The sequence below is a fragment of the Hyla sarda genome, chromosome 2 (assembly GCF_029499605.1).
Source record: "Hyla sarda isolate aHylSar1 chromosome 2, aHylSar1.hap1, whole genome shotgun sequence".
Taxonomy (NCBI): domain Eukaryota; kingdom Metazoa; phylum Chordata; class Amphibia; order Anura; family Hylidae; genus Hyla; species Hyla sarda.
This window is the reverse complement of record NC_079190.1, coordinates 396679797-396705908: the sequence shown is the minus strand read 5'-3', so window position 1 is coordinate 396705908 and position 26112 is coordinate 396679797. Positions and strand designations below refer to the sequence as shown.

The 26112-nt window shown below is 44.4% G+C and overlaps 1 protein-coding gene and 1 long non-coding RNA gene across 2 annotated transcripts in view; one reads left to right on the top strand and one right to left on the bottom strand.

The window, feature by feature from the left end:
- Positions 1 to 26112, top strand: part of LOC130356782 (uncharacterized) — a 49110-nt gene continuing 22998 nt past the window's right edge. The window contains exons 1-3 of the long non-coding RNA XR_008888996.1: positions 1 to 51; positions 21598 to 21651; positions 23498 to 23673. This is a non-coding gene — a long non-coding RNA (uncharacterized LOC130356782). The remainder of the gene's footprint in view (positions 52 to 21597; positions 21652 to 23497; positions 23674 to 26112) is intronic.
- The window catches only part of DPH1 (diphthamide biosynthesis 1), a 308713-nt gene continuing 307214 nt past the window's right edge, over positions 24614 to 26112 (bottom strand). Inside the window, exon 12 of the mRNA XM_056558713.1 lies at positions 24614 to 25667. Coding sequence (XP_056414688.1) covers positions 25575 to 25667 — 93 coding nt within the window. The 3' untranslated portion in view covers positions 24614 to 25574. The remainder of the gene's footprint in view (positions 25668 to 26112) is intronic.

The following is a 26112-nucleotide window of genomic DNA, read 5'->3' as shown; positions in this document are numbered from 1 at the left end:
TTGATTTTATATAATAGACCAACTCACAATAGTCCATTATTTGGAAGTAAGGTAATATAACATGGAATTTCTTAAAATCTGAAAAGTGTTGAGTGAATAACCCCCTTTACCATGAAACCCCTAACAAAGATCTGGTGGGACCAATTGCATTCACAAGTCATTTATGCAAGTCACATTTTTAGTAAATTGGGTTCACCTGTCTGCAATTTAATCTTAAGGTGCATTCACACGGCAGTCTATACCTATCCCGTTCTTCTCACATTAAAAATAAAAATGGACTTAAAAAAAAAAAAAAAACGATAATAATGGATGCAAATGGTTGTTATCCGTTTGAAATTTTTTTTTCTTTGTTCTGAGCATGCTCAAAAGCAAAAACGGATCAAATGACATTAAAGGCTCATCCATTTTTCATAGACTTCAATGTTAAATTTACTGTATCCGTTTTTTCTTGACGGGAGAAAAAATACGGCATGCACCATCTTTTCTACCGTAAAAAAAAAAAAACGTAAATGAGCGCAGACACGAGCAAATGGATGTGAACGGATTGTAAAAAAAAAATCCCATTGACATCAATGGGATTATTTCACAACCATTTGTAATCCATTTACAAGCAGCAACAACGGAACCTAAACGAGGAAAAAAACAAAACGGGAACAGACGGCCATTTGAACATGTTCTGTGAAGGCCTCAGCAGCATGAAGGGGATTTTTCATCAGTTTCTTTGTGTTTTTGTGGTGTATATTTGTTGCACCTTTTGTCTCGTATGCTGTTTTTAGACCTTTTTTTTGCAACTTTTGCTTTAGAAGGTGTTTCAAAAGGAACATACCAAGTCATGATTTCAGTTGATATGATGCAGTGGTCGGGAATTCATGGTGTGCAACTTTTCAATTTGTGGCATCTTTTGTCGCAACTGCGCAAAATAAGGTGCAAATCTACACCAGCCCTAACTTGGCTTACAAAATTGACTGCAACCAGCATTATTAAAAAGTCACACATTTTGTCGCATGGGATAAAAAGTCGCACAGATGCACCATACAAAGTGGTGTACTGAAGTAAGAAATGTGATCACACCACATATAAATCTGGTGCAGGTACACAGTTTCCACCACAGGAATTAAAGGGGTTATCCAGGAAAAAACTTCATATATATTTTTATATATATATGTAATCAACTGGTTCCAGAAAGAAATGTAAAAATCTTAACCCTTTCAGTACTTATGAGTTGCTGAAGTTGAGTTGTTCTTATCTGTCTAAGTGCTCTCTGATGACACCTATCTCGGGAACTGTCCAGAGTAGAATGAAATCCCCATAGCAAACCTCTTCTACCCTGTGCAGTTCCCGAGACAAGCAGAGATGTCAGCAGAGAGCACTGTTGTCAGACAGAAAATAACAACTGAACTTCAGCAGCTGCATTCATAATTGGAAGGATTAAGAATTTTAAAAAGAAGTCATTTACAAATCTATTTAACTTTCTGGAGCCAGTTGATATAAAAAAAAAAAAAGTTTTTTCCTGGAATACCCTTTTAGGGTATGTTCACACTACGGAATTCCCTGCGGAATTCCGTGAGCGGAATTCCTCGGTGTGAACTTAACATTAATGTGAATGGGGGGGGGGGGGGGGGGGGGTGAATACTTGTGCATCCAACAAATGTCAATTTGTATCACGATACAAGATGTTAAGCTTTATTAAAGGACTATGCATGTTGTGTGGATCAAATGGTAAAAGTATAAAAGTCTATTTAAAGAGTACCTCTCATGAAAAGATTTTTTATATATTAAAATGTTTTCCTTTAATGTGTTTATGTTTGAAATTTTGGCCACTAGGGGTCTCCCTAGGAGTCCCTGTTTCACTTCAGTTATATTTAACACATTGGTAGAATACAGAAACATATATTGTAACATTACCATGCGTTTTATGTGACTAATAGTATGTCAAAAGAGTGTCCTTATGGAAAACATTTTGCAGGTTTATATTTGGATTCCATTTACCCGTATATACATGAGTATAAGCCGACCCGAATATAAGCCGAGGCCCCTAATTTTACCCCAAAAATCCAGGAAAAGTTATTGACTCGACTATAAGCCTAGGGTGGGAAATACATCATCCCCCCCATGTCATCATCCAGACCCCCGTCATAATCTCCCCCTTCATAATCACTGCCTGTAAATCCCTTCATCAGTGGTCTTCAACCTGCGGACCTCCAGATGTTGCAAAACTACAACTCTCAGCATGCCCAGACAGCCATGCTGGGAGTTGAAGTTTTGAAACCTCTGGAGGTCCGCAGGTTGAAGACCACTGCGGCCTTCGTCATCATCCAGACCCGTCCCTGTGCGTCGTCGTCAAGGCAACGTCACTAGTCCAGGGCAGGCCCGGAGCGCGGAGAAGAGGGCCCCCCCCCTCGGTGAAAATGGACAAACCCGAACAACTAACCCTCCCCACCGGACGGTCCCTGCAGCACAGATGGCCCGGAACAGCTCACCCTTCCTTCCCACCGAGGGGAGGTGAGTACAAAACTAAAGGAAGGGGAGGGGGATGGATGATGACGAAGGCCGCAGTGGTCTTCAATCTGCGGACCTCCAGAGGTTTCAAAACTACAACTCCCAGCATGCCCAGACAGCATATGGCTGTCCGGGCATGCTGGGAGTTGTAGTTTTGCAACATCTGGAGGTCCACAGGTTGAAGACCACTGAGAAGGGATTGACAGGCGGAGAGTTCACTCGAGTATAAGCCAAGGGGGGCGTTTTCAGCACGAAAAATGGTGCTGAAAAACTTGGCTTATACTCGAGTATATACGGTATATACTTGTTTCATGGATCTATTATAATGGGACCATCACAGAAACATAAGCCAACATTGTATCCCATTGGATTTGCAGTTAAAATATGGATGACTCATGTGACCAGAGCCTAACCTTTAATCATCTGTTTGTATATTTCCTAGTGGTAGTGTTTTTGTATTTCTGGCATAGCAGGCTGTCATCCTAGCCACATTCACAGGCCTCCCTGAGTAAAGAGATTTGTCAATAAACATGTTCATGAATTATCAGAGACCTCTAGAGTTCCCAAACCTTGTCCAACTCTGACACACATTTAAGCAACTAATCTTTTCTTTTTCTTGTTTACTACACTGACCAAAAATAAATAAATAAAGGGAAGATAACACATCATAGATCTGAATGAATGAACTAATCATAAGAAATACTTTAGTCTTTACATAGTTGAATGTGCTGACAACAAAATCACACATAAATTATCAATGAAAATCAAATTTATCAACCCATGGAGGTCTGGATATGGAGTCACACTCAAAATCAAAGTGGAAAACCACACTACAAGCTGATCCAACTTTGATGTAATGTCCTTAAAACAAGTCAAAATTAGGCTCAGTAGTGTGTGTGGCCTCCACGTGCCCATATGACCTCCCTACAATGTCTGGGCATGCTCCTGATGAGGTGGACAGTCTGTGGTGCACTGTGGCGTTGGTGGATGGAGCGAGACATGGTATCCCAGATGTGCTCAATCGGATTCAGGTCTGGGGTACAGGTTGGCCAGTCCATAGCATCACCTGGAGGGCTGTGCGGCCCCCTAAGAAATGTCACTCCACACCATTACTGACCCACCGCCAAATCGGTCATGCTGGAGGATGTTGCAGGCAGGAGAGCGTTCTCCACTGAGTCTTCAGACTCTGTCATGTGCTCAGTGTGAACCTGCTTTCATCTGAAAAGAGCACAAGGCGCCAGTGGTGAATTTTCCAATCTTGGTGTTCTCTGGCAAATGCCAAACATCCTGCACGGTGTCGGGCTGTAAGCACAACCCCCACCTGTGCATGTCGGGCCCTCATAGCACCCTCATGGAGTCTGTTTCTGACCGTCTGAGTGGACACATGCACATTTGTGACCTGCTGGAGGTAATTTTGCAGGGTTCTGGCAGTGCTTCTCCTGCTCGCACAAAGGCAGAGGTCCTGCTGCTGGGTAATTGCCCTCCTACGGCCTCCTCCATGTCTCCTGATGTACTGGCATGTCTCCTCATAGCGCCTCCATGCTCTGGACACTATGCTGACAGACACAGCAAACCTTCTTGCCACAGCTCGCATTGATGTACCATCCTGGATGAGCTGCCATATCTGAGCTACTTGTGTGGGTTGTAGAATCTCATGCTACCACTAGAGTGAAAGCACTGCCAGCATTCAAAAGTGAACAAAACATCAGCAAAGGAAGCACAGGAACTGAGAAGTGGTCTGTGGTCACCACCTGAAGAACCACTCCTTTATTGGGGGTGTTTTGCAAAATGCCTATAATTTCCACCTCTTGTCTGTTCCATTTGCACAACAACATGTGAAATTGTTAATCAGTGTTGCTTCCAGAGTGGACAGTGTGATTTCACATAAGTGTGATTGACTTGCAGTTACATTACATTGCACTTACAAGTGTTCCCTTTATTTTTTTGAGCAGTGTATTTTTTTAAGCAGTTTGTTTTTCATTTTTTTTCCCCAAAGGACCTGAAAATCTGGTAGGTTCTTTTTCATGTGTGGGAGAAAACATTGAAAACAGAAATCTATAATTATCTGCCTCCCACGCGTTTTTTTAAAATACTATTTTAGCAGTTTTACTATGCTAAAACTGTAACCATTTTTTCTTAAAAACAGATACAAAAAGAGCTTAACCACGTCTAGCCCGGTCTCTCTTTACTTAACACTTTTGTTTTATTTTAATACATGCAGATTTGAAAGATACAGTTTCTTCCTATTTGGTTATTTAAATAATTTTAGCATTTTTCCTGTGGTACATTATATCATGTATTTTTTTTTTAGATAGTGGTAAACTTTAATTTTTTATGACATCAGCTGAAAGTGTCTAAAAACAAAAATGTGTCAGATTTTTTTAAAATTATTTTTTCTTATGAATAACAAATCACAATAACAAGTGACGCTAAAATATGGAGTGGCGCCAGGAGCTGTTGTTTTGGCTGTTTCCTTTTTATTTATTTAGTTTTATTTATATTTTGTGTTTACGTATGTGTATATATATATATATATATATATATATATAACCAAACCAGTGCAGCACTCCGTAGTAGTGAAAAAATATGGGTTTATTCCATCAGAACATGTGACAAAGCAGCAACGTTTCGATCCTCTCCAGAATCTCTCAAGCTTGAGAAAGATTATGGAGAGGATCGAAACGTCGCTGCTTTGTCACATTTTCTGATGGAATAAACCCACATTTTTTCACTACTACGGAGTGCTGCGCTGGTTTTGTTTTATATGCTTTGGAACCCTTGGACTTCGTTCCTGTTCAGTAGCCTGCACCCAGCACCTTTTCCTTTTTTCTTTGGGAGTGCTGTTGTTTTTTGTGTGTTTATATATATATATATATATATATATATATATACACAAGAATTGGCGTGAGACAGCACCGGGGACCAACCTCCGTGCATGTGAAACACCCAGGCAGCCAGCCTGGTGTTAATGTATGCAAAGTCCAGGAATCACAGCACCAATAGGTCAAGGATCTTCATAAGCTGGTTTCTTTATTCACCCCAAAAGTTACAACGTTTCGGCAACAATAGCCTTTATCAAGCATATATATATATATTTGTGCTCAGGGCTTACATTCGTACTCGTTGTAACATTTGAAATACAGATTATACATGACCACACATTGACTTACCAAGCGGTCGAAGTCCTTTCGTACTTGAGACTGCACCTTACATACAAACCTGTACACCTATAGCAAATGAGAAAGACTAACGAAGCGGTTGAAATTGTGCCCAAAACCGCGTATGAGGGCACGCCTATAGAGGGCATGCCCTATAGTGAAATGATGAAAATAAGGGCGGGTTGGGAGGGTTCCGAAATGACTCGTACACCCCGCCTGCATGGTGGAGGGGCGTTTTATAGTCGTGCCTCCGTCATGGCTCCGCCTAGAGGTGCGGGGGGCGTTGGAATTCACGCCCCTTAGCACAAATTCAGCCTTAATAGGCTTCCCACTTGTGCTCAGGGCTTACATTCCACACCACACACTAGTAATATCTAACTCCCTTATCTGTACTTAACTGAAATAGAGAAACAAAGAGAGTGTTATGCCTGCAGGCTAGCAACTACAAGAGGCAGTGCTTGATGCTGCAAAGTCAAGGCAGTCATGCCTACTGCAAACTGTACGACACTGGAAACGGGACCTGACTACGTACTAGCTGGCTCGTGCATGTTGACATACTTACTGTGCCATTGCAGAAGAGGAAACCAACAAAGCTTGTCAGGCATGATGCATCTTGCACTCCCTGCTAAATAAGTGGCAAAATTTCATTGTTAGTTAGTGACGCTCAGCCTAACTATGTGACGGACCCTCGGTAGATTTAGACAGACATTAAAACGCGCTCGTGCCTGTAGATGTGACAGGTCTTTGCATAGACGTTTTGCCTGTGACGAGACAAACCTAATTCGAACCTCGTGCCTGTAGATGTGACAGGTCTTTGCATAGACGTTTTGCCTGTGACGAGACAAACCTAATTCGAACCTCGTACCTGTAGGTGTGACAGGTCTTGAGTAACCCTTGTGTCTGCGGATGTGACAGATGTTTGCGTGACGCTGACATGCGAGAACGAGACCGGTTGATTCGAGAAAATGACCACTTGAGCGTTATGAAATTTATAAACTTCTATGACTTGTGTAAGGGTGACATTGACTATGCTGTAAATCCCATGCAGACTTGGCAGGAGATGGTGTGGAACCCCTAAGTATCACGGATTCATTGCTCTGAAGACGTGTCAGTAACAACGACCAAGTAGTGCATCCCCCTGCAGACGTGGCAGGCATGATGGGTCTACAACTACCTATGTGTAATGATGTAGTTGCTCTGAAGACGTGTCATTAACAACTATGCAGTGCATCCCCCTGCAGGCGTGGCAGGCATGATGGGTCTACAACTACCTATGTGTAATGATGTAGTTGCTCAAAAGACGTGTCAGTAACAACTATGCAGTGCATCCCCCTGCAGGCGTGGCAGGCATGATGGGTCTACAACTACCTATGTGTCATGATGTAGTTGCTCTGAAGACGTGTCAGTAACAACTATGCAGTGCACCCCCTGCAGGCGTGGCAGGCATGACGGGTATACAACTACCTATGTGTCATGATGTAGTTGCACTGAAGACGTGTCAGTAACAAGTACTAAGCAGTGCCTCCTCCTGTAGATGTGACAGGTATGACGGGTACAACCACCTATGAGTCGTGCCATAGTTATTTGAAGACATGTCATTAAGCATAAGAAAATGTCAGTGCCAATGACTTGTTCATGCCCTTGGACAATTTGAGAGGTAACTAGTGAGTGTATGACGAGATACGGACGCTTCAACTGTGACTATGTGCAGTTACTATGGTAACGTATGTGAATCATGTCAGCTACGGGAACCAGGTGCCGGTACCTCAGCTGAAGCGCAGCAAATAAGTGTAGTTAAACTGTGTGCATGGTATGTTACCTATGGTAGTGAGAGCTTGTGACAATACTATGTGGATGAAGATGATACGAAGCCGTCTCGTATATGCCGACTCGTAGCAGTGTACCTGAGTAATGGAATGTAACACCATGCCATTGACACTACTTATACCGTGCTTAAGGACAAGTGTTATAACCACTACGGTCATGCATAACACCAACTAACTAAGTAAAGATACACATGCGTGCTATGAGCCTATACACCGTGTGACTGGAGAATGCTGTAAACTGTGCTTATATTCTATAGGTATGTTTAGTGTAAACAATATACAGCAACTGCAATGTACTGGGAAACACATCGTAATAAGCAAACTACAAGTGTATGTACCGTAGAATGCTTCAAGCTTATGTTTAGTGAAAACATAACTTATGTGAGCGTAATGGTCCATACATATGTGCAGAGTAATTGTTTGTGACTGTACCGCACATGCAATGAACATCTGATCAGTATAAAGCTGTGAGCTTATATTTAGTGTACTCCGTGTGAAGCTATGCGTGTATGAACAGTATGAGCTATGAGCATGTGTATGACAACAGTATGAAGCTAAACATATCAACAACCTATGAACGTACGTCCCATGTAGCTACACTAGCGTATGGAATGGAAGGCACACGTGAGTGCAATATGACAATGACGAGTCCATAAGCGGTGCTAGTGGTTTGAGCGTTCAACCTGTGAGAGTACGCAACGAGCATATGTACCATACAATACTGACCGTGCCTGCAGTATGTGACACTATGAGCGTATGTACTGTTATACCGTGATGTGACCGTACCCACTGCACATAGCACTGTGAGCAAGTGTACTGCATGCCATGCTGTAACTGTACCTACTGCATATGACCCCAAGAGTGAATGTACTGTGACCAACACTGGCCATACCTGCTGCATAGACACTATCAACGTGCGTACTGTGCATAATAATAACTGTATCTACTGTGTATGATACTATGAGCGTATGTGTTGCATACTATACTGTAACTGTACCTACTGCATATGCCACTGTGAGCATATGTGTTGCACACTGTGCTGTAACTGTACCCACTGCACATAACGCCACGAGCGTATGTGCTGTACGCAGCACTGAACTGTACTCCTTGCATGAAACACTATAAGTGTATGTACTGTATGCCATGCTGTAACTCACCTATTGTATGTAACACTACGAGCATATGTACTATATACGACACTGACTGTACCCACTGCATATAATGCTATGAGCGTATGTACTGTACACAACACTATAACTAACAACACTGTGATTGTACCCACTACATAACAGTAAGAACGCACATACTGTGTACAACACTGACTGTTACCCACAGCATGCCACTACCCCCTGTATATGACACCATGCTCACACCGACCGCACATGCCGCATGCCCCACTAAGAGCGCATGAAGCACGCGCGCGCAGAGCAACGCCGCGGATACCCCCAAGCGGTGTGAAATGCCGTGATCGTATATGCGTTGTAACCTACGTGCGGTATGGAACTGCTATGTCGTAAGAGCAGTAACGCTATGAGTGTGAGTGCCGTACTCATGTTACAGATATGAGCGTAGGAAGCGACTACGCAGTATGCGGCATGAATGCTGAAATTGACTGTACGGTATGGGTGCTTTAAATGACTGCCCGGTATGACAGCTATGAGTGACTGCACGGATTCACGGCTCTGGGTGACTGTACGTTATGAAAGCTACGGGTGGCTGCACGGCATGAATGCTTATGAGTAACTGCACTGTATGGACGCTGTGTAACTGCACCGTATGAACGCTATGAGTGACTGCACGGTATGAAAGCTATGAGTGACTGCGCGGTATGAAGCCATGAGAAACTGTACGGTGTGAATGCTTATGATTGATTACACGGCATAGATGCTATGAGTGACTGCACAGCATGAACGCTATGAGTGACTGCACGGCATGAACGCTATGAGTGACTGCACGGCATGAACGCTATGAGTGACTGCACGGCATGAGCGCTATGAGTGACTGCACGGCATGAGAGCTATGAGTGACTGCACGGCATGAACGCTATGAGTGACTGCACGGCATGAACGCTATGAGTGACTGCACGGCATGAACGCTGTGTGTGACTGCACGGCATGGACGCTATGAGTGACTGCACGGCATGGACGCTATGAGTGACTGCACGGCATGGACGCTATGAGTGACTGCACGGCATGGACGCTGAGTGACTGCACGGCATGGACGCTATGAGTGACTGCACGGCATGGACGCTACGAGTGACTGCACGGCATGGACGCTACGAGTGACTGCACGGCATGGACGCTACGAGTGACTGCACGGCATGAACGCTATGAGTGACTGCACGGCATGAAAGCTATGAGTGACTGCACAGTCTGAAAGCAATAAGCGACTGCACGGTATGCTATAAATAACCGCACGGTATGAATGCTGCAAATGAGTGACGGTATGAATGTTGCTATTGGACAAATGCTGAGGCACGAACTTTGTAATTCATGCATGCACATGTGATAATATTCTGCAATAAGACAATCAAAGTGAGCTTCACCTGTATGGTGACACCGAGCACGCAGGCCCAGAGCCACGTGACGTACCCGTGAGAACCCCGCAAAATACCGGGTCAGGGATTGACCAGAATCAACCCGAGGCCGTGTCCCCAGGGGCTCCGCCCCCTCGTGCCCCATGGGAGGCGAGCAGAGGGGTGTCAGCCGGAACCACCGCGGCCAGCCCGTGTAGCCGGCACCGGAGGTAGCTCCGGCTGACCGGGACAGCTGACGGGGTAGGCCCCGCCCCCCTGCACCACGCGGCCCGGCGACCGCAGGAGCCGGGGGATCCCAAGGCTGCAGCAGGGCCCACAGCCCCGCTGCTATTGCTGTTTTATTCACACGAGTGAATTGCAGAGCAGAAAGAGCTACAGTTTTTACAGAGCAGAACCTCAGATAGTGCAAAGTACTAGTAAGTGCTGCCGGATTGCCGCACATCAGTAACGAAACTCTGGCATAGACAATAGCAAACAGTGTTTGCCCGCCCTGTTCACAAGGAAACTCCGCCCACCACAACCACGTGGCCCGGCAGCGTCCCCCCGGCAACCAAGAGGGACACCAGACACGCAGCCCTGCCACGGGGAGTGGGAGAAGGAGATCCCCGCAAAGTACCAGGTGGGGGATCGGTCTGATCTAACGGAGGCCGGAACTACTGCGGCCCCAACCCCCTCTGCCCCCACTCATCCCGGTAGTGATACTGCGGCTGGGGGCAAGGGGAGCGGGACGGGGCACCAGTGAGCTGTCCAGATAAGCTTGGAGGCACCCGGAGCGGGGGAGACCTGGGGTGGGGAAGCTCCAGTCAACCAGCCATGACCCCTGCGAGCCAGTGCAGTGCCGGAAGGGAGGAAAGGCCGGGGTGCTGTGAGAATGAATTAGAGGCCGGAGACCCGGGCTTACCGTACAGGAACCACTCCACCCCCTGCACACACTCCCTCCGAAATGACTTGTACGCCCCGCCTGCATGGTGGAGGGGCGTTTTATAGTCGTGCCTCCGTCATGGCTCCGCCTAGAGGTGCGGGGGGCGTTGGAATTCACGCCCCTTAGCACAAATTCAGCCTTAATAGGCTTCCCACATATATATGACCCCCGATAAAGTCTCTTTATAAAACTTTTAAAACAGGGGGCATTGTAAAATTGTGATACTTTATATATAATTTTTTATTGATGATATCCTGTAATTGGAGCATATTAGCCCCAGTTATGGGGGACACAGACCCCTAAGGGTACGTTCACACTGCGTAATTACCCGTGGTGAACTTTAATATCAGTGTGAATGGGTCTTCCGCGAGACCAGTTCACACTGAGGAATTTCAGCGGCGGAAATTGTTCCGCACAAAGAATGAACATGTTTGCGAGGAAATCCCTGAGCACTGCATAGCCGTCAATGGTGACATCACAGTGCCGCACGGTCCTCCTGCCGAAGTACTTCTCTTCCCTTCCAGATGAAATCTCCGCTCACGGAATTCTACTCACGGAGATTCTGCAGTGTGAACGCACCCATACACTCACTGCAGGGCTGATCTGGATTTGCAGCAGCTCACTGCGACTACTCATCACTGGGCGATCACATGAACGCCAGGATGGGAATCAGGAAGCCCCATAACAGCTGAGATGAGTATACTATGCTCATGACATTTGTATACAATGATCAGGTAGACAGCAATGGTAACATGCCCCTGCCTTCTCTCTGGACAGCTAGGTCATCTTTGTTTTTCTTGGCTATTTAAGTGGCGGTAGCGTATATGAACTGATCTGTAGGAGTTGAAGCTGACCCCTACATGTTCTACAGGCATTTACCAGGATTCAGTATAGCACAATGCTAACTAGTGAGCTTATAGGGGTACTCCGCTGCTCAGCGTTTGGAACCAACTGTTTGGAATGCTGGAGCCGGGAGCTCGTGACGTCATAGCCCCCTCATGAAATGAGAAGACAAGTGCTCCATAGAGTAGTAACGTACAAATCCTGTGGTGAGAAGGATATATAAATTAATTGCTCACCCTGGGTGGTTGTGCAAATTCTTACACAACAATGATGTAGGCACAAGATGATAGGTCGTCCGCTGCCCTCCGGTAAATCAATGGCATTAGAGGATAAGGCTTCAACGGAATCCGGCTCAACGGCGCGTATCGACCACAACAGGTGTAGGAATAAAAAGGGTTTATTGACCAGAATGCAACGTGTTTCGCTGCGTGAACTGCGTTGCATTCTGGTCAATAAACCCTTTTTATTCCTACACCTGTTGTGGTCTATCAGCGTCGTTGAGCCGGGTTCCATTGAAGCCTTATCCTCTATAGCCCCCTCATGACTTGCATTGAGGGGGCGGGGCGTGATGTCATGAGGGGGTTGGGCTATGACGTCACGAGCTCCCGACTCCAGCGTTCCGAACAGTTTGTTAAAACACTGAGCAGCGGAGTACCCCTTTAATATTACACATACCACCCAATTTCTCCCTAGGCACAGGGGCAGGCATTGTTATTCTCTTTTAGTTATACACAAAATAAGGGGCATGTATCAAAACTAGTGCATAAAATAAAGCACGTACCCATGGGAACCATTCCGATTCCATGAAAATTAAAGCAGCATGCTCCACTCTTGCCTATCTTCACAAATCCAAGGTGTAAATTTAAATTCTATCTATGACTTGAAAACCTATGTATTCTTAGTGCATATGACACGTGAATACTATTACAGTGAAGGGACAGTAATGACTCCAGTTCTAGATCATTATCGCAGCCATAACCTGGATTTAATAAGCAACATAATATTCACAGAGGCAGCACTTTTCTTATGGTCATAGCCTTCGACTGACATCTCCTAATTGTGCAGCGCCGCAGCCTATATTAGCTTCACTATCAAATAATGAGAATGGATCAGCTTTGTACCACTATAAATAATATAAAGTACAATGAGCATTCAGTATCCCTTATATTCCAGATATTGAATTTAGACAATAAATGCGATTGTTAAAATCCCATTCCGCTAACTGTTCTGCCGCACATAAACATCCCCCTGTGAATCTGCGCACAACCCAGAATGATTTCTTTAATTCATTTACCTAGCGAGGTGCAAACCGGCTGCCCAATGTAATAAGAATCACTGATTCACTTGAGTTTTTCTCTTCCCTTCCATCGAGAGTCAGGTAAAACCTTCTACGTGCTGAAACACCTTGAAATATGTTCCATAAAGCACATTAATCTCTTCACTGGAAACAAAGACAGATTGGAAAGGGCAGGCACTTGAGTAGGCGATCATCCTCACTTTCGTGAAAATTATCGAGTACAGATGGTCGCACTTTAAGTCTTTTAAGTAATAATGCCGTATTCAGACACTTACCAGTTAACTCTTTGCCTCCTGTGCTTTATAAAGCTTCTGTCTATAATTAAAAGGTGCTAATATACATTAACATCTAATAATCACTCCACTTTGCAATAATACAATCATAAACTTAATGGAGGGAAGGAATATAGCACAGCTTTCTCTACGGATTGGCTGCATACAGTGATCTTTGTACCGTGAACATACTGGGTCCCATTATGGCTTAAAGTTTTGCCACCCCTGACAAAAGGGCCTGTTTGAGTTGTTGCAGTACCTACAGCGTAACCCTGTGTATGACGCCTATATTTTATTGTTAAGATTTTGTGTTCAGTGTAATGGATCCTGCAGATTCCCTTTGAAGGGGTTGGCTCAGTAACAACATGCATGACCTATAAACAGGATAGGATGACAAATGCATGATCATTGGGGTCCTGACCGATGACAAGAAGAAGTCACCTGTGTGACTGGCGCAGCAGGGTAGTGTGCACACATGAACACTGCTCTCAGATAGCTGAGTAGAGTGCTCTGCCAGTCATGTAGACCGTGAATGCAGCAATAGTCATACATGCACATTACCTCTCCATTGTGTGAATATACCCTACTGCTACACCAAGAAGTTTTTTTTAAGTAACCAAAACCTTAAAACCCAACATGTAGCAATTAAAAAAAAGGATATTGCCAGTGTCTGATAGGAGTGTAGCGATCTGTTTGCTGTGCGCCAAGCTACTGTACATAAGCTTGAGATGGAGAAGAAGGTGGGGTACAGGTTAGGTTTGCTGGTAGAGTCCTGAGTGGGCTCTTCTCCATTACATCTATTAGGCCTGATAAGGCTAATAAAGAGATATATTCAAGAAAAAAATATTTTCTGTGCATCATTTCTATAGATAGTAAACCAATGTGTGGAAAACTAGCTTAAATATATGTATACATAGGCTGTCTGATAAAGTTAATTATATTGAAGAGCCAGGGACTGATGGGCAGATCACCAGCAAAACCTGCATGTCTACTGTTCTTTCCAAACATCACTAAATAGCATGTAAAGGAATCCCAACATTAGAATCACATTTTTCTATTACTTGCTGTGAGCAGAGCCTAAAAAGGCAAATTTATTGTAAAGAAAACTCTACATATGGAAAAAGGTAAAAACTGAATTGTGTTTCTCAGACCTTTCTATGAAACCAATATTCAAAAAGGGGTTGACAACCCCTTTTCTAAAACAGGGTAATCTGAGTATCTTACTTCTGAAATCCCCAGTGATCAGCTGTAATCTATAGAAGATCAAGTTAGTAAGTGTCCAGTTTCCCTGCAGCGCCACCACAGGCGAAATGAAGCATTGTGCAGTCCTTACTGACATGGTTGGGCTGCTCGAATATTAACGTCATGTATCTATGTATCTTGATATTTGCAGCTCAATGCTGGTGAACTACTGGAAGACTGACCCCTTCCCAGTCCTCTCTGGGGTCAGACATGGCTGCCCTCTTTCACCTCTTCTTTTTGTATGTGTTATAGAGCTCTTTGCAGAGTCTATCTGGCAGAATGGAGAGATCAGAGGGATCACCGCTCCGGAACAAGATCGCTAGGAGGTGAAGTTCTCGCTCTACATGGACAACGTGACCGTCTTCTGCAGTGATTGGCGTTCGGTGACAGCACTCGTCCAGACCTGCGAGGACTTCAGCAAAGCTTCGGGGGGCAAAGGTCAACTGTGGGAAGTCGCTCTTTGAGGAGCGGCAACTTGCTTCTTCTACCCCCTTCCCCTCTACTGTTAAACCAGATCTCATCCAAATCCTCAGAGTCTGGTTCGCGAAGGAAGGAGTGGCCCTCAAGTCTTGGCAAGACCGACCGGCAATGATAAACTCTAAAATCGGACTGTGGAGCTCCAGAAAGCTCTCAATGGAGGGCAAAACACTGGTCTTGCGGAGTTAAGTTTTGCCTGTGCTACAGTACACCGCACAGGCCTGGCCTCCCCATGCCACTGTTTGCAAGGCCATCACCCGGAACATGTTTTGCTTCATCTGGGGCAAAATAGACAGAGTCAAGCGGACTGTGATGGACAAGCAACCCTGCAAGGTTGGGAAGGGAGTCCTTGATATCCCCACTCTGCTGCCGGCTTCCTTTGCATGTGTCAGCGTGCAGCAGACTCTGGTGGAAAAGACTGGCTCAGCGGACAGGTCCATGTCTCCCTTGTTTCTTTTGCCCCTCTGGAGGGGGCTTGGCTGGGACAAGTGGGAAAGATTCATCCCTTACAACGGGAATGCTCCCTGGTTCTATAGGGACATTGTCCGGTATGTGAGGGAGAACCAGCTGAAGGGACTGAAGCCCAACCTGTGGAAGTTCATCCAAGCTAAGGACTTGGAGATTGTTCTAGGGCTCACTGTGGCCACGGCAGAGACTGGGCCAACGTGGCTTCAGCGTGGCTAACTAATGCACAAAAGGACTTGTCGTGGATTGCCATTAAGGGAGGACTGTCTCCTGCGACCTGTGCAGAACCCGGCACTGCCCCCGATGCCCCTACATGGAGGAAACATCTTTGCTCATCTTTTGGCAGTGCCCCTTTGCCCAGGGTATGTTGGATGCCCTGAAACTCAAACTCAGAGGCTCCATACTGAGGACCTTCCCAACATACCATTCAGTGCTTTATGATCTGTTTCCAGGGACCCACGACGTGGAGGCCATCCAGGAGGCCTGGCGCCTTATAATCTGTTTTAAGGACACTGTTTGGCTTGCCAGGAACCACCTCGTCATCAACAGGGAGAACATGTCGGTCCGGGACTGCTGCAGGTTCATCTGGAGCCTGCTGAGAGACTATGTCATCTTGGATAGCCCAGAAGTAGATGAAGAGGAGGAGTGAAGACACCTCTCCTTCCCCATGTCCCCTTGAAGTTATCGCCCAGTAGTTTGGCCCTGTAATTGCCCCTTCCCTATAGCCTCCCACGATCACAGATTGTATTGTTTGGTTGTTTAGATTTCGGGTGCTTTTCTCTTTCAGGATTGAGCGGAGTGTTAGAGTAGCATGCTGTGCGATGCATAGCTTAGGGAACCTTTACTGTATATTGTACTGTCATGCTTTGTGTGATTGTAATATATTGTATGATTTGTAATGACTGAACGATCAATAAGGCTCTTTCAATAAGGGTTGGGCTAACCATGTAATGCATGAACATGCTAGGCGGTCAAGAAAGACACTCTTTGTAGCCTTTTTGGTCCAGCTAATTCATGGTGGTCCAATAAGGACCCTATCCCTCCAAGTAGTTCAAAATGTCCTATTAGGGCCATTGGAATTTCAGAATTGGAGAACCCCTTTGAAGGGTATCTGACAGCTTGTTCACCCGCGCTAAATCCCATACACAGGGTTATAGTGCGGGTGAACATATGTAAAATTATTCTGGTCGGTGGTCCCATTGCGAGCATCCCAGCCTCCATCCCCTCTTCTCCCCTAATCTTGCCAGCCCCTGCCTCCATTGCGCGAAATAACAAATTTGCATATTACCAACAGGGGCTCTATCTCACTAACAGGGCCACTAATCAGGGTAAGTAACACATCATTTTACTCATGTTCACCCCCACTATAACCCTGAGTATGTTGTTTAGTGCGGGTAAACACACCATCAGATTCCCTTTAATAAGATAACATTGCCAGTAACCTATCGGTTTGTATGTCAGTCTTCCCATCAAGAGGAAATTGTTTATTTTTTTTATTTTTAAAGACCTGTTTTCATACTACATAATGACAGTTTTTTTAATCCCCTGTTGTGTCAAAGATACCAGAATATGTAAATTCTAATTATACCTCTAGTTAAGTCCATGGCAGATCAAAATGCATCCTGCATATGCCAAATGACGCTCTCTCGGTAATAGGACTTGTTTTGTTCCTAGTCTGCGGAGAAGCAGAAACCATTAATTACCATGTCAGAAAGTTTGTAGTTGGTTTGTATTGTGTGATCAGATGGCGTTTCCTACAGAAGATTGTCCGCCATCCACTAATGATGATCTGCAAAATGCTCCACTCCCCTGCCTAACACACCTAATGAAGCCTTCAAATGGAAAAAAGTTCTCTTTTGCCAGGCTTTGGTCATACTAGAAGCTACTCCCCTCAGCCTTCCCCACAGAAATATATATCTACAAATATAGAGCAAAAATATAGTATATAATAATCTCAGATTGCTGCAGCATGCAGATATGTAAATGATTACAGGTGTGGTCTGACTAGACACTGTGGGGGCATTAATCATTGTCTGTAGACTATAGCTTTGCTCTATATTTGTCGCAAGGCCTGGCTAACAAAACTGGATGTGGACAGCAATTGTAAAAAAAAGTTTCACATTTTAATGCAATGGGTTAAAAAGATGCAGGAAATGTAGCAGAGAGAAACATACAAAATGGTGTATTGAAATGTAATAAAAACATTCTAGCACCATATTTATCACATGCCATGCAACCATTAAATAGATTTGGTGCACGTACACGTTACCACACCACAAATTTAAGGTGTAGAAAAATGGTTCACCTACACCATACTTGAATGCTTCCCTGCTGTTCTACTTTTGGATAGCATACATAGTGTTAAGGCGTTGGCCACTAGACAAAGCCTCTACCACACTTAACGATATTTTGCCCGGTTGACAGACTTTTTGAAAGGGAACTAATCATCGCACTGAGAGTAGAAATAAGGTTGTTTCGAAAAATTGCCCAACATCTAGGCTGTACTGACCAAGCTGTAAGGAGATGAGGAGTAGTGGTTATGTGAGGGCACCCACACATGGAGAACAGGCTCCGGAAGGCCCAGATGCCCAGCGAATATACTTACACTATCCAGACACAGTTGGCCCCTTTATAACACAGCCCAGACCATTTCCCTTGCCCATTACATGTCCCGCAACTGACAGCCGTGAGACATTTTCTCATGTTTTGATTGAAACATTTTTCAGAATATAAAAAAAAATAAGCAATTTGATTATTGCTATTGGCAACTGCACCACTCTTCTACTAGACAGGTAAATATATTCAAATGGTTTAGATTTATCAAATTGTGTGAAAGAAAAACGGAGGAGATTTTGCCCATAACAACCAATCACAGCTCGGCTTTCATGAACAAGCTCTGGTAAAGTGAAAGCTGGGCTGTGATTGGTTGTTATGGGCTAAGTCCTTCCAGTTTTCTTTCCCACATTTTGATGAGTCCATGATGTATCATAAAGCCACATGCTGCAGATTTAAAAATCCATTCTGCAGGTTGGTTTTTTGCATGGAATATTTTTGCAGCGTGTTATGTTCAACATAATCCACTTTGCTAGTACTGTATCCCTATGTGAATTTTCTGTGCACAAATCCTAACCAAAAATACTGGTCAGATACAGTCATGGCGGTAAAATGTTGGCGCCCCTGAATTTTTTCTAGAAAATGAAGAATTTCACACAGAAAAAGATTGCAGTAACACATGTTTATTCCCTTTGTGTGTATTGGAACTAAACCAAAAAAGGGAGGAAAAAAAGCTAATTGGACATAATGTCACACCAAACTCCAAAAATGGTCTGGACAAAATTATTGGTACCCTTTCAAAATTGTGGAAAAATAAGATTGTTTCAAGCATGTGATGCTCCTTTAACCCCTTGCCGCAGAACGACGGGTATACCCCGTTGCTGCGGCACGGGAGGGTTATGAAGCGAGCTCGGAAGCTAAGCTTGCATCATACCCGCATGGTCTCGGCTGCTATCAGCAGCCAGGACCCGTGGCTAATGCCGGACATCGCTGTTCCAGCAGCTGTCCGGAATTAACTCTTTAGACGTGGCGATCAAAGTTGATCGCCGTGTCTAAAACTGAAAGTAAATGCATCCCGGCAGCTCAGTCGGGCTGATCGGACATCGCGATAAAATCGCAATGTCCCGATCAGCTAGGATGCAGCAGGAAGTTGCCTTACCTGCCTCCTGAGCATCCGAACAGCGGTTGCTGCAAGCCTGAAATCCAGGCTTGAGCAATCAACCGCCTATAACTCTGATCAACGCAAAGCTATGGCTTTGCAGTGATCTGTGTAAAATATCAGTGTGTGCAGTGTTATAGCCCCCTATGGGAGCTATAATACTGCAAAAAAAAAAGTGAACAAGAAAAGTTAATAAAGATCATTTAACCCCTTCCCTAATAAAAGTTTGAATCACCCCCCTTTCCCTATAAAAAAAAACCGGTGTAAATAAAAATAAACATATGTGATATTGCCGCGTGCGTAAATGTCCGAACTATAAAAATATATTGTTAATTAAACTGCACGGCCAATGGCATACGCGCAAAAAAATAGCGTATTTTTGGTCACTTTTTATAACATAAAAAAATGAATAAAAAGTGATCAAAAAGTCCGATCAAAACAAAAATGGTACCGATAAAACATCAGATCACCGCACAAAAAATTAGCCCTCATATGGCCCCGTACATGGAACAATAAAAAAGTTATAGGGGTCAGAAGAGGACAATTTCAAACGTATAAATTTTCCTGCTTGTAGTTACGATTTCTTTCCGAAGTAATACAAAATCAAACCTATATAAGGCTGGGTTCACACTACGGTTTGTAATTACGGTTCCCGTACACGGCTGGGAGGAGGGATGGGCGGGTGGGCGGGGCTTAATCGCGGCGCCCGCACTCAGCCGTATTCGGGAACCGTAGTTAATGTATGTCTATGAGCAGACCGGAGTGAATCGCAGCCTCCGGTCGGCTGCTTTTTCGTCCGTATGCGGTTTCCTGACCGCAGGCAAAAACGTGGTCGACCACGTTCAAGCTGTCCTGCAGGCTCAGGGAGCATCAGTGTTAACGAGAACTATTCATCAACATTTAAAAGAAATGAAACGCTATGGCAGGAGACCCAGGAGGACCCCATTGCTCACACAGAGACATAAAAAAGCAAGAATACATTTTGCCAAAATGAACTTGAGTAAGCCAAAAATCCTTCTGGGAAAATGTCTTGTGGACAGATGAGACCAAGATAGAGCTTTTTGGTACAGCACATCATTCTACTGTTTACCGAAAATGGAATGAGGCCTACAAAGAAAATAACACAGTACCTACAGTGAAATATGGAGGAAGTTCAAAGATGTTTTGGGGTTGCTTTGCTGCCTCTGGCACTGGGTGCCTTGAATGTGTGCAAGGCATCAGGAAATCTGAGGATTACCAACAGATTTGGGGTCGCACTGTACAGCCCAGTGTCAGAAAGCTGGGTTTGCATCCGAGATCTTGGGTCTTCCAGCAGGACAATGACCCCAGACATACGTCAAAAAGCACCCAGAAATGGATGGCAACAAAGCGCTGGAGAGTTCTAAAGTGGCCAGCAATGAGTCCAGATCTAAATCCCATTGAACTCCGGTGGAGAGATCTTAAAATTGCTGTTGGGAAAAGGCGCCCTTCCAATAAGAGAGACCTGGAGCAGTTTGAAAAGGAAGAGTGGTCCAACATTCCGGCTGAGAGGTGTAAGAAGCTTATTGATGGTTATAGGAAGCGACTGATTTCAGTTATTTTTTCTAAAGGGTGTGCAACCAAATATTAAGTTGAGGGTGCCAATAATTTTGTCCAGCCCATTTTCGAGGTTTGGTGTGACATTATGTCCAATTTGCTTTTTTTCCCCTCCCTTTTTTGGCTTAGGTCCAATAGACACAAAGGGAATAAACGTGTGTATAGCAAAACATGTGTTACTGCAATCCTTTTCTGTGAGAAATACTTCCTTTTCTAGAAAAATGTCAGGGGTGCCAACATTTACTGCCATGACTGTATGTGGTGATCTATACTAATATTATAGGGCGTCACAGAAAGTACATACAGGGGGAGGGACTCGTGCAAAGACTGGTGATGTACAGCATGCCTCACCATTCTTAAGATTTGTAGGACTGGGTGAATAGTGCCTGGCCTAACAAATGTAAAGAGTTTGCAGTGATGCATTTAGCATTGCAGCTCATGTACCCATTCAATGCACTGCCATTCATATACACATTGCATCCACCCTCCCCCCACTGGCTATGAGATCATCGTCATGGTGGCTACACATGTATTTCTACATTGCTTCTACAGCATGTACATGCATCTGCAAATCCCATTCAGATATATGGGATAGTAAACTTTTGCAACAAATAGTCTGAATGGATAATAAACGATTCTCAAAGAGTAACTGAAAAAACAGCTTTGGGCTTCATTGTGAAAAGCTTAGGAGCTGGTTGGACTATTTACAGCTGTATTATTATTATTACGGTATATAATGATTATTCCTGTACTTTTTTCCCTTTTTTCTGCAGCTCAGCCCTTTGCATTTCTCTCTAGAACTGGTCTAGAACACCAATCTTCACATGGTAAGCAGCGTTAGAAACAGGGTCACCATGGTGTCAGCTATCCTTTAAAAAAATAAAGTATCCGTAATAAGTTTTAGTGAATATTAGAATAAAAGTATTAGTAATCGTACTCGGTATTAAAAAAAAAATTGTATATACTGTATTTTTCGCCGTATAAGACGCACTTTTTCTTCCCCAAAACTGGCTGGGAAAAGTTGGGCCGTCTTATACGGCGAATACACACCTATCGGGTCGGTCCTTGCGGCCATCAACGGCCGGGACCCGCGGCTAATACAGGATATCACCGATCGCGGTGATGCCCTGTATTAACCCTTCAGACGCGGCGATCAAAGCTGACCGCCGCGTCTGAAGCGAAAGTCGGGCTGTTCGGGACCGCCGCGGTGAAATTGCGGCATCCCGAACAGCTTACAGGACACCGGGAGGGACCTTACCTGCCTCCTCGGTGTCTGCTCCGTGCCGGGATCCCCTACATGACGGCGCTCTCCTTCGACGTCATCACGTCGTCGCGCACGCCGTCCCGTCATCCAATAGGAGCGGCGTGCGTAGCGACGTGATGACGGAAAGCGTGGATCCCGGGGAAGAAGACGTCCGGAGCGTCAGGGACACCCCGGGGACGCGGCGACAGCCAGAGTGGCGGGGACACATGAGTACTACCTCCTATCCAGTGGTCTTCAACCTGCGGACCTCCAGATGTTGCAAAACTACAACTCCCAGCATGCCCGGACAGCCGTTGGCTGTCCGGGCATGCTGGGAGTTGTAGTTTTGCAACATCTCGAGGTCCGCAGGTTGAAGATCCCTGTTGGGTGCAGAATCTTTTTTTTCTAGATTTTGCACCTTTAAAATTGGGTGCGTCTTATATGCCGGTGCGTCCTATAGGGCGAAAAATACGGTACATACACACTTTAGCCTAGTATCCCTACCCTACACATTCTAGCTACACCTATGTGTTCTGCATTTTGAAGCCTCTTGTGTCTTAGAGATACATTTAGTGATGACTATACCAATAGAAATCCACCATGATGCTTAATAAACAAGCCTTGTAAATACTGAGAAGCCTGCAAGATCAATCCAGTACATAGGAATAGGCAGCTAGTAATACATTGATCACCAAGGCAAACACAGACTGGCACACAAATAACAAACAGTATGCTATAGAATAGGTGTATACAAACCATATAGTATACTTAGGTGCAAATTATTACATTCTAGCATATATTATTGGTGTTAAATCATTATTAATTCAATAGTGTTCCCCTTAATATATTATATGGTCTGTATACATCTTTGCAGACCATATACACTTACTTAATAGCTTTCTATCTGTAATAGCTTTCTATTTGCAGACTTAGAGCAGTACCTATTGGGACGTCGTGTTTTTTTTTTTTTTTTAAACAAAAGTATAAGAGTACGTTTACACGTACAGGATCTGCTGTACATTTTGTGCAGTTGATTCTGCTACCCATTTACTTCATTGGGTAGCAAAATCATCTGCACAAAATATGCAGCAGATCCTGTACGTGTGAACGTACTCTAACAGCTCAGAAAACTCATACAGGCAGCTTGTAGATTCATAAGATTAGAGTTGAGCAGATAAGCAGTCTGATGGCAGAGACAGTGGTTCAGCAATCCTGTGGCTGATACAGATGCAGTAGAGCAGCAATCATATGGCTGATAGACACACAGTAGAGCAGCAATTCTATGGCTGATAGAGACAGTAGAGCAGCACTCCTGTGGCTGATAGCAGAGACAGCAGAGCAGCAATCTTATGGCTGAGTGGTCTTATCGCTGACTGATTCATTTGACACTTGCTGTGCTCGGAATGTCCACGCAGAATTTTTATTTGCAGATATTCTGAATGTGAACCCGGCTTAATGCAGCAATTCTGTTGCTGAGAGCAGAGACAGGTGAAGAGAAATCCTATGGCTGGCAGAAGAGACAGGATAGAGGCAATCCTATAGCTAGCAGCAGAGGCAGGAGAGCAGCAATCCTATGGTTGGCAGAAGAATGGCAATCCTATGGCAGGTAAAAGGGGCAGGAGAGCAGAGATCCTATGGTTGGTAGCAGAGGCATGTTCTGTATACTGGTGTGAGCCTGAGTTGATATTCCTGCCTCACTTCCTGTGTTCGATCTAAATGTCACTGTTACTGTATACAGAAGGAACCTAACAAGCAGTAGTGAACAGAAAGTTCGGAGGAAGGGAAACCCCCCTAGTGTCTGAAATTTTGCAAGCATTTTTCAGCGTAAAAACATTTATGGAAGTAAATTGGACAATGACATTTCTTTACCCCCCTTAAGCCACTTGATTTCCCCTCTTCATCTCCCCCTTTGTGCTACTTAATCCCCCCCTTGTTACATAATTTCCCCCCTTGATTCCCCCCCCCGTCATTTCAACACCCCCCCCCTTGATCCCCCCATGCCCTTTCATTCCCCTCTTTATCACCCCATGCCATTTCATTCCCCCTGTTGAGGAGCATCACTTCAGTCCTGGAAGCTGGCATTGCACTTATATAAAGTGAGCGTGGCCCCTGCTGATGATCTTGAATAGGCGCCACGACCACTTTAAATCAGTGAAGCATCGGTGGCTGCCGCAGGACTGGACAGTCCCTCGTCATACTTGCCACACTAGTGTGTCGCGGCACGTAGTTTGGAGAGCCCTGCAGTAGAATAATGAATGATGCTGCCTGTGCATGAGGTTTAATAGCTCCCAGGTACATTTAAACTCTGTTCTAGCATCATTGAGGATCACTGTGGTCAGACCCCACACAATTAATAGGTTATATCCTCTATCCTGTGAATAGGAGTAAACATACCGACATTGGAATACCCCTTTAACATGGAGATTGTAATAGCATTGCATTACAAGTATGGTACCAGTGCGGTATTCTCAGCTTAGAGTATATTCTGATATATATCAAAGGGTGAAAATTTTATTTTTAATATAGTGGAGAATATTACAAAGTCATATAGTGGAGACATGGTGCTTTGGTTATCTTTTTTTTATTTTTGTATATATGTATGGTTCTGAAAAAAGAATGAAAGCAAAACAGGTATTCTGAAGAAAGATGACGCATGTCTGTCAGTCTATATTCTGTGTATCAGGCACCAGCACAAATGTTCAGAAAATGTGATTTTTTGTTATTAGACAAGAAACAATATTGTGCATTTATCGTTAAGGAAAATTAAGTGCTTGGAACTTCACAAGTCTGGAGCTGTGACCCTTTTCAAGCTTTCTCATTCTGCTTCTGCTGTTTGTTGTTTATTCACTCTCTTACTTCAATCAATGTAACACCCCTCGAGTTCAGCTCTTCCCAGGATAGAAGCTGCAGGCGAAGTGATTGCTGGGCCCCTTCCAAGGAACATTAAAGCCCGTGATCCCATCACACAGACATTACAGAGCTGCTTGCTGTGGGTCTCCACGCAGGAGGCGATTGGCTCTCGCAGGAGGGGATGCTGCAGTCTGTGCCAGTAGTGGGGGCTTCATGGGTTCTGATTCTTCATCGCCCAGGCAACAGTGGTAGGAGGGGGAGCGGCTCAGACGAGCCGTATTAAGCAGAGCTTTTAATTAGTAGCAGACATTGCATGGCTCAAGAAACCCCAAGACAGAAACACAGGGTGCATTTGGGTGCAACCTGATCTCCATCTATGGTCCACCTTTTCGAGGCTCTTAAGATGAAACGAAGTAATGGAGCGCTACCTTGTCAGTTTTATAACATGAAAGGGTTAATGCAAGATGCCCTCCAGGTCTATAAAGCTATTAATGGAATCATGATACATTCCAGGTCTATTGAGCTGACATCATACCCAATTTCCTTTTTGTTTCTTCAAACCTGCTTGCCTGAGTTTGCGGATGACTTCAATGTCTCCAATGATCAGTACAGAAAAGGGCCTGAGGGTTGCGGAGGGGAATCCAGTCTTCACTATGGTCATTTAGGGTGGCTTTGTACCTCTTCTTGACATTGGCAATCTGACGTCTTTGCACAACTGTCCATTGCTGGCTTTTTTCTTGCTAAAGAACCCTAAAAAATGAAGACAGAGTTACAACAGATACATTCCAGGAAAGTCTTGGTATATAGCCTGAAAAGGAAAGGGTAATGTGAGGTGAGAAGGAAAGGGCAATAGATGACAAAGAATACACAGAGACACTGAAAATAGGCAACAGAGACCTGACGAAATGGATAAAACAGCAGCAAGGAACCTACCAATAATGTGGATACAAGCTCATTATTTAAAGAAATACATATTTTGCATTGAAATGTTATCACACATCAGTTCCTGTCATTATTGGGGTGTATTTAAATTCCACATTAACCTATCAGAAAGGTTTTTATTGGGTGTGAAAAGAAAACTGGAGTACCCAAAGGAAACCCATGCAAACACTTTTTGTGGGTATTTTTGTCAATGTTTTTTACCATATTAAAACCTAAATATATTGGACATGGTTCCAACACTGATGAATTTCAT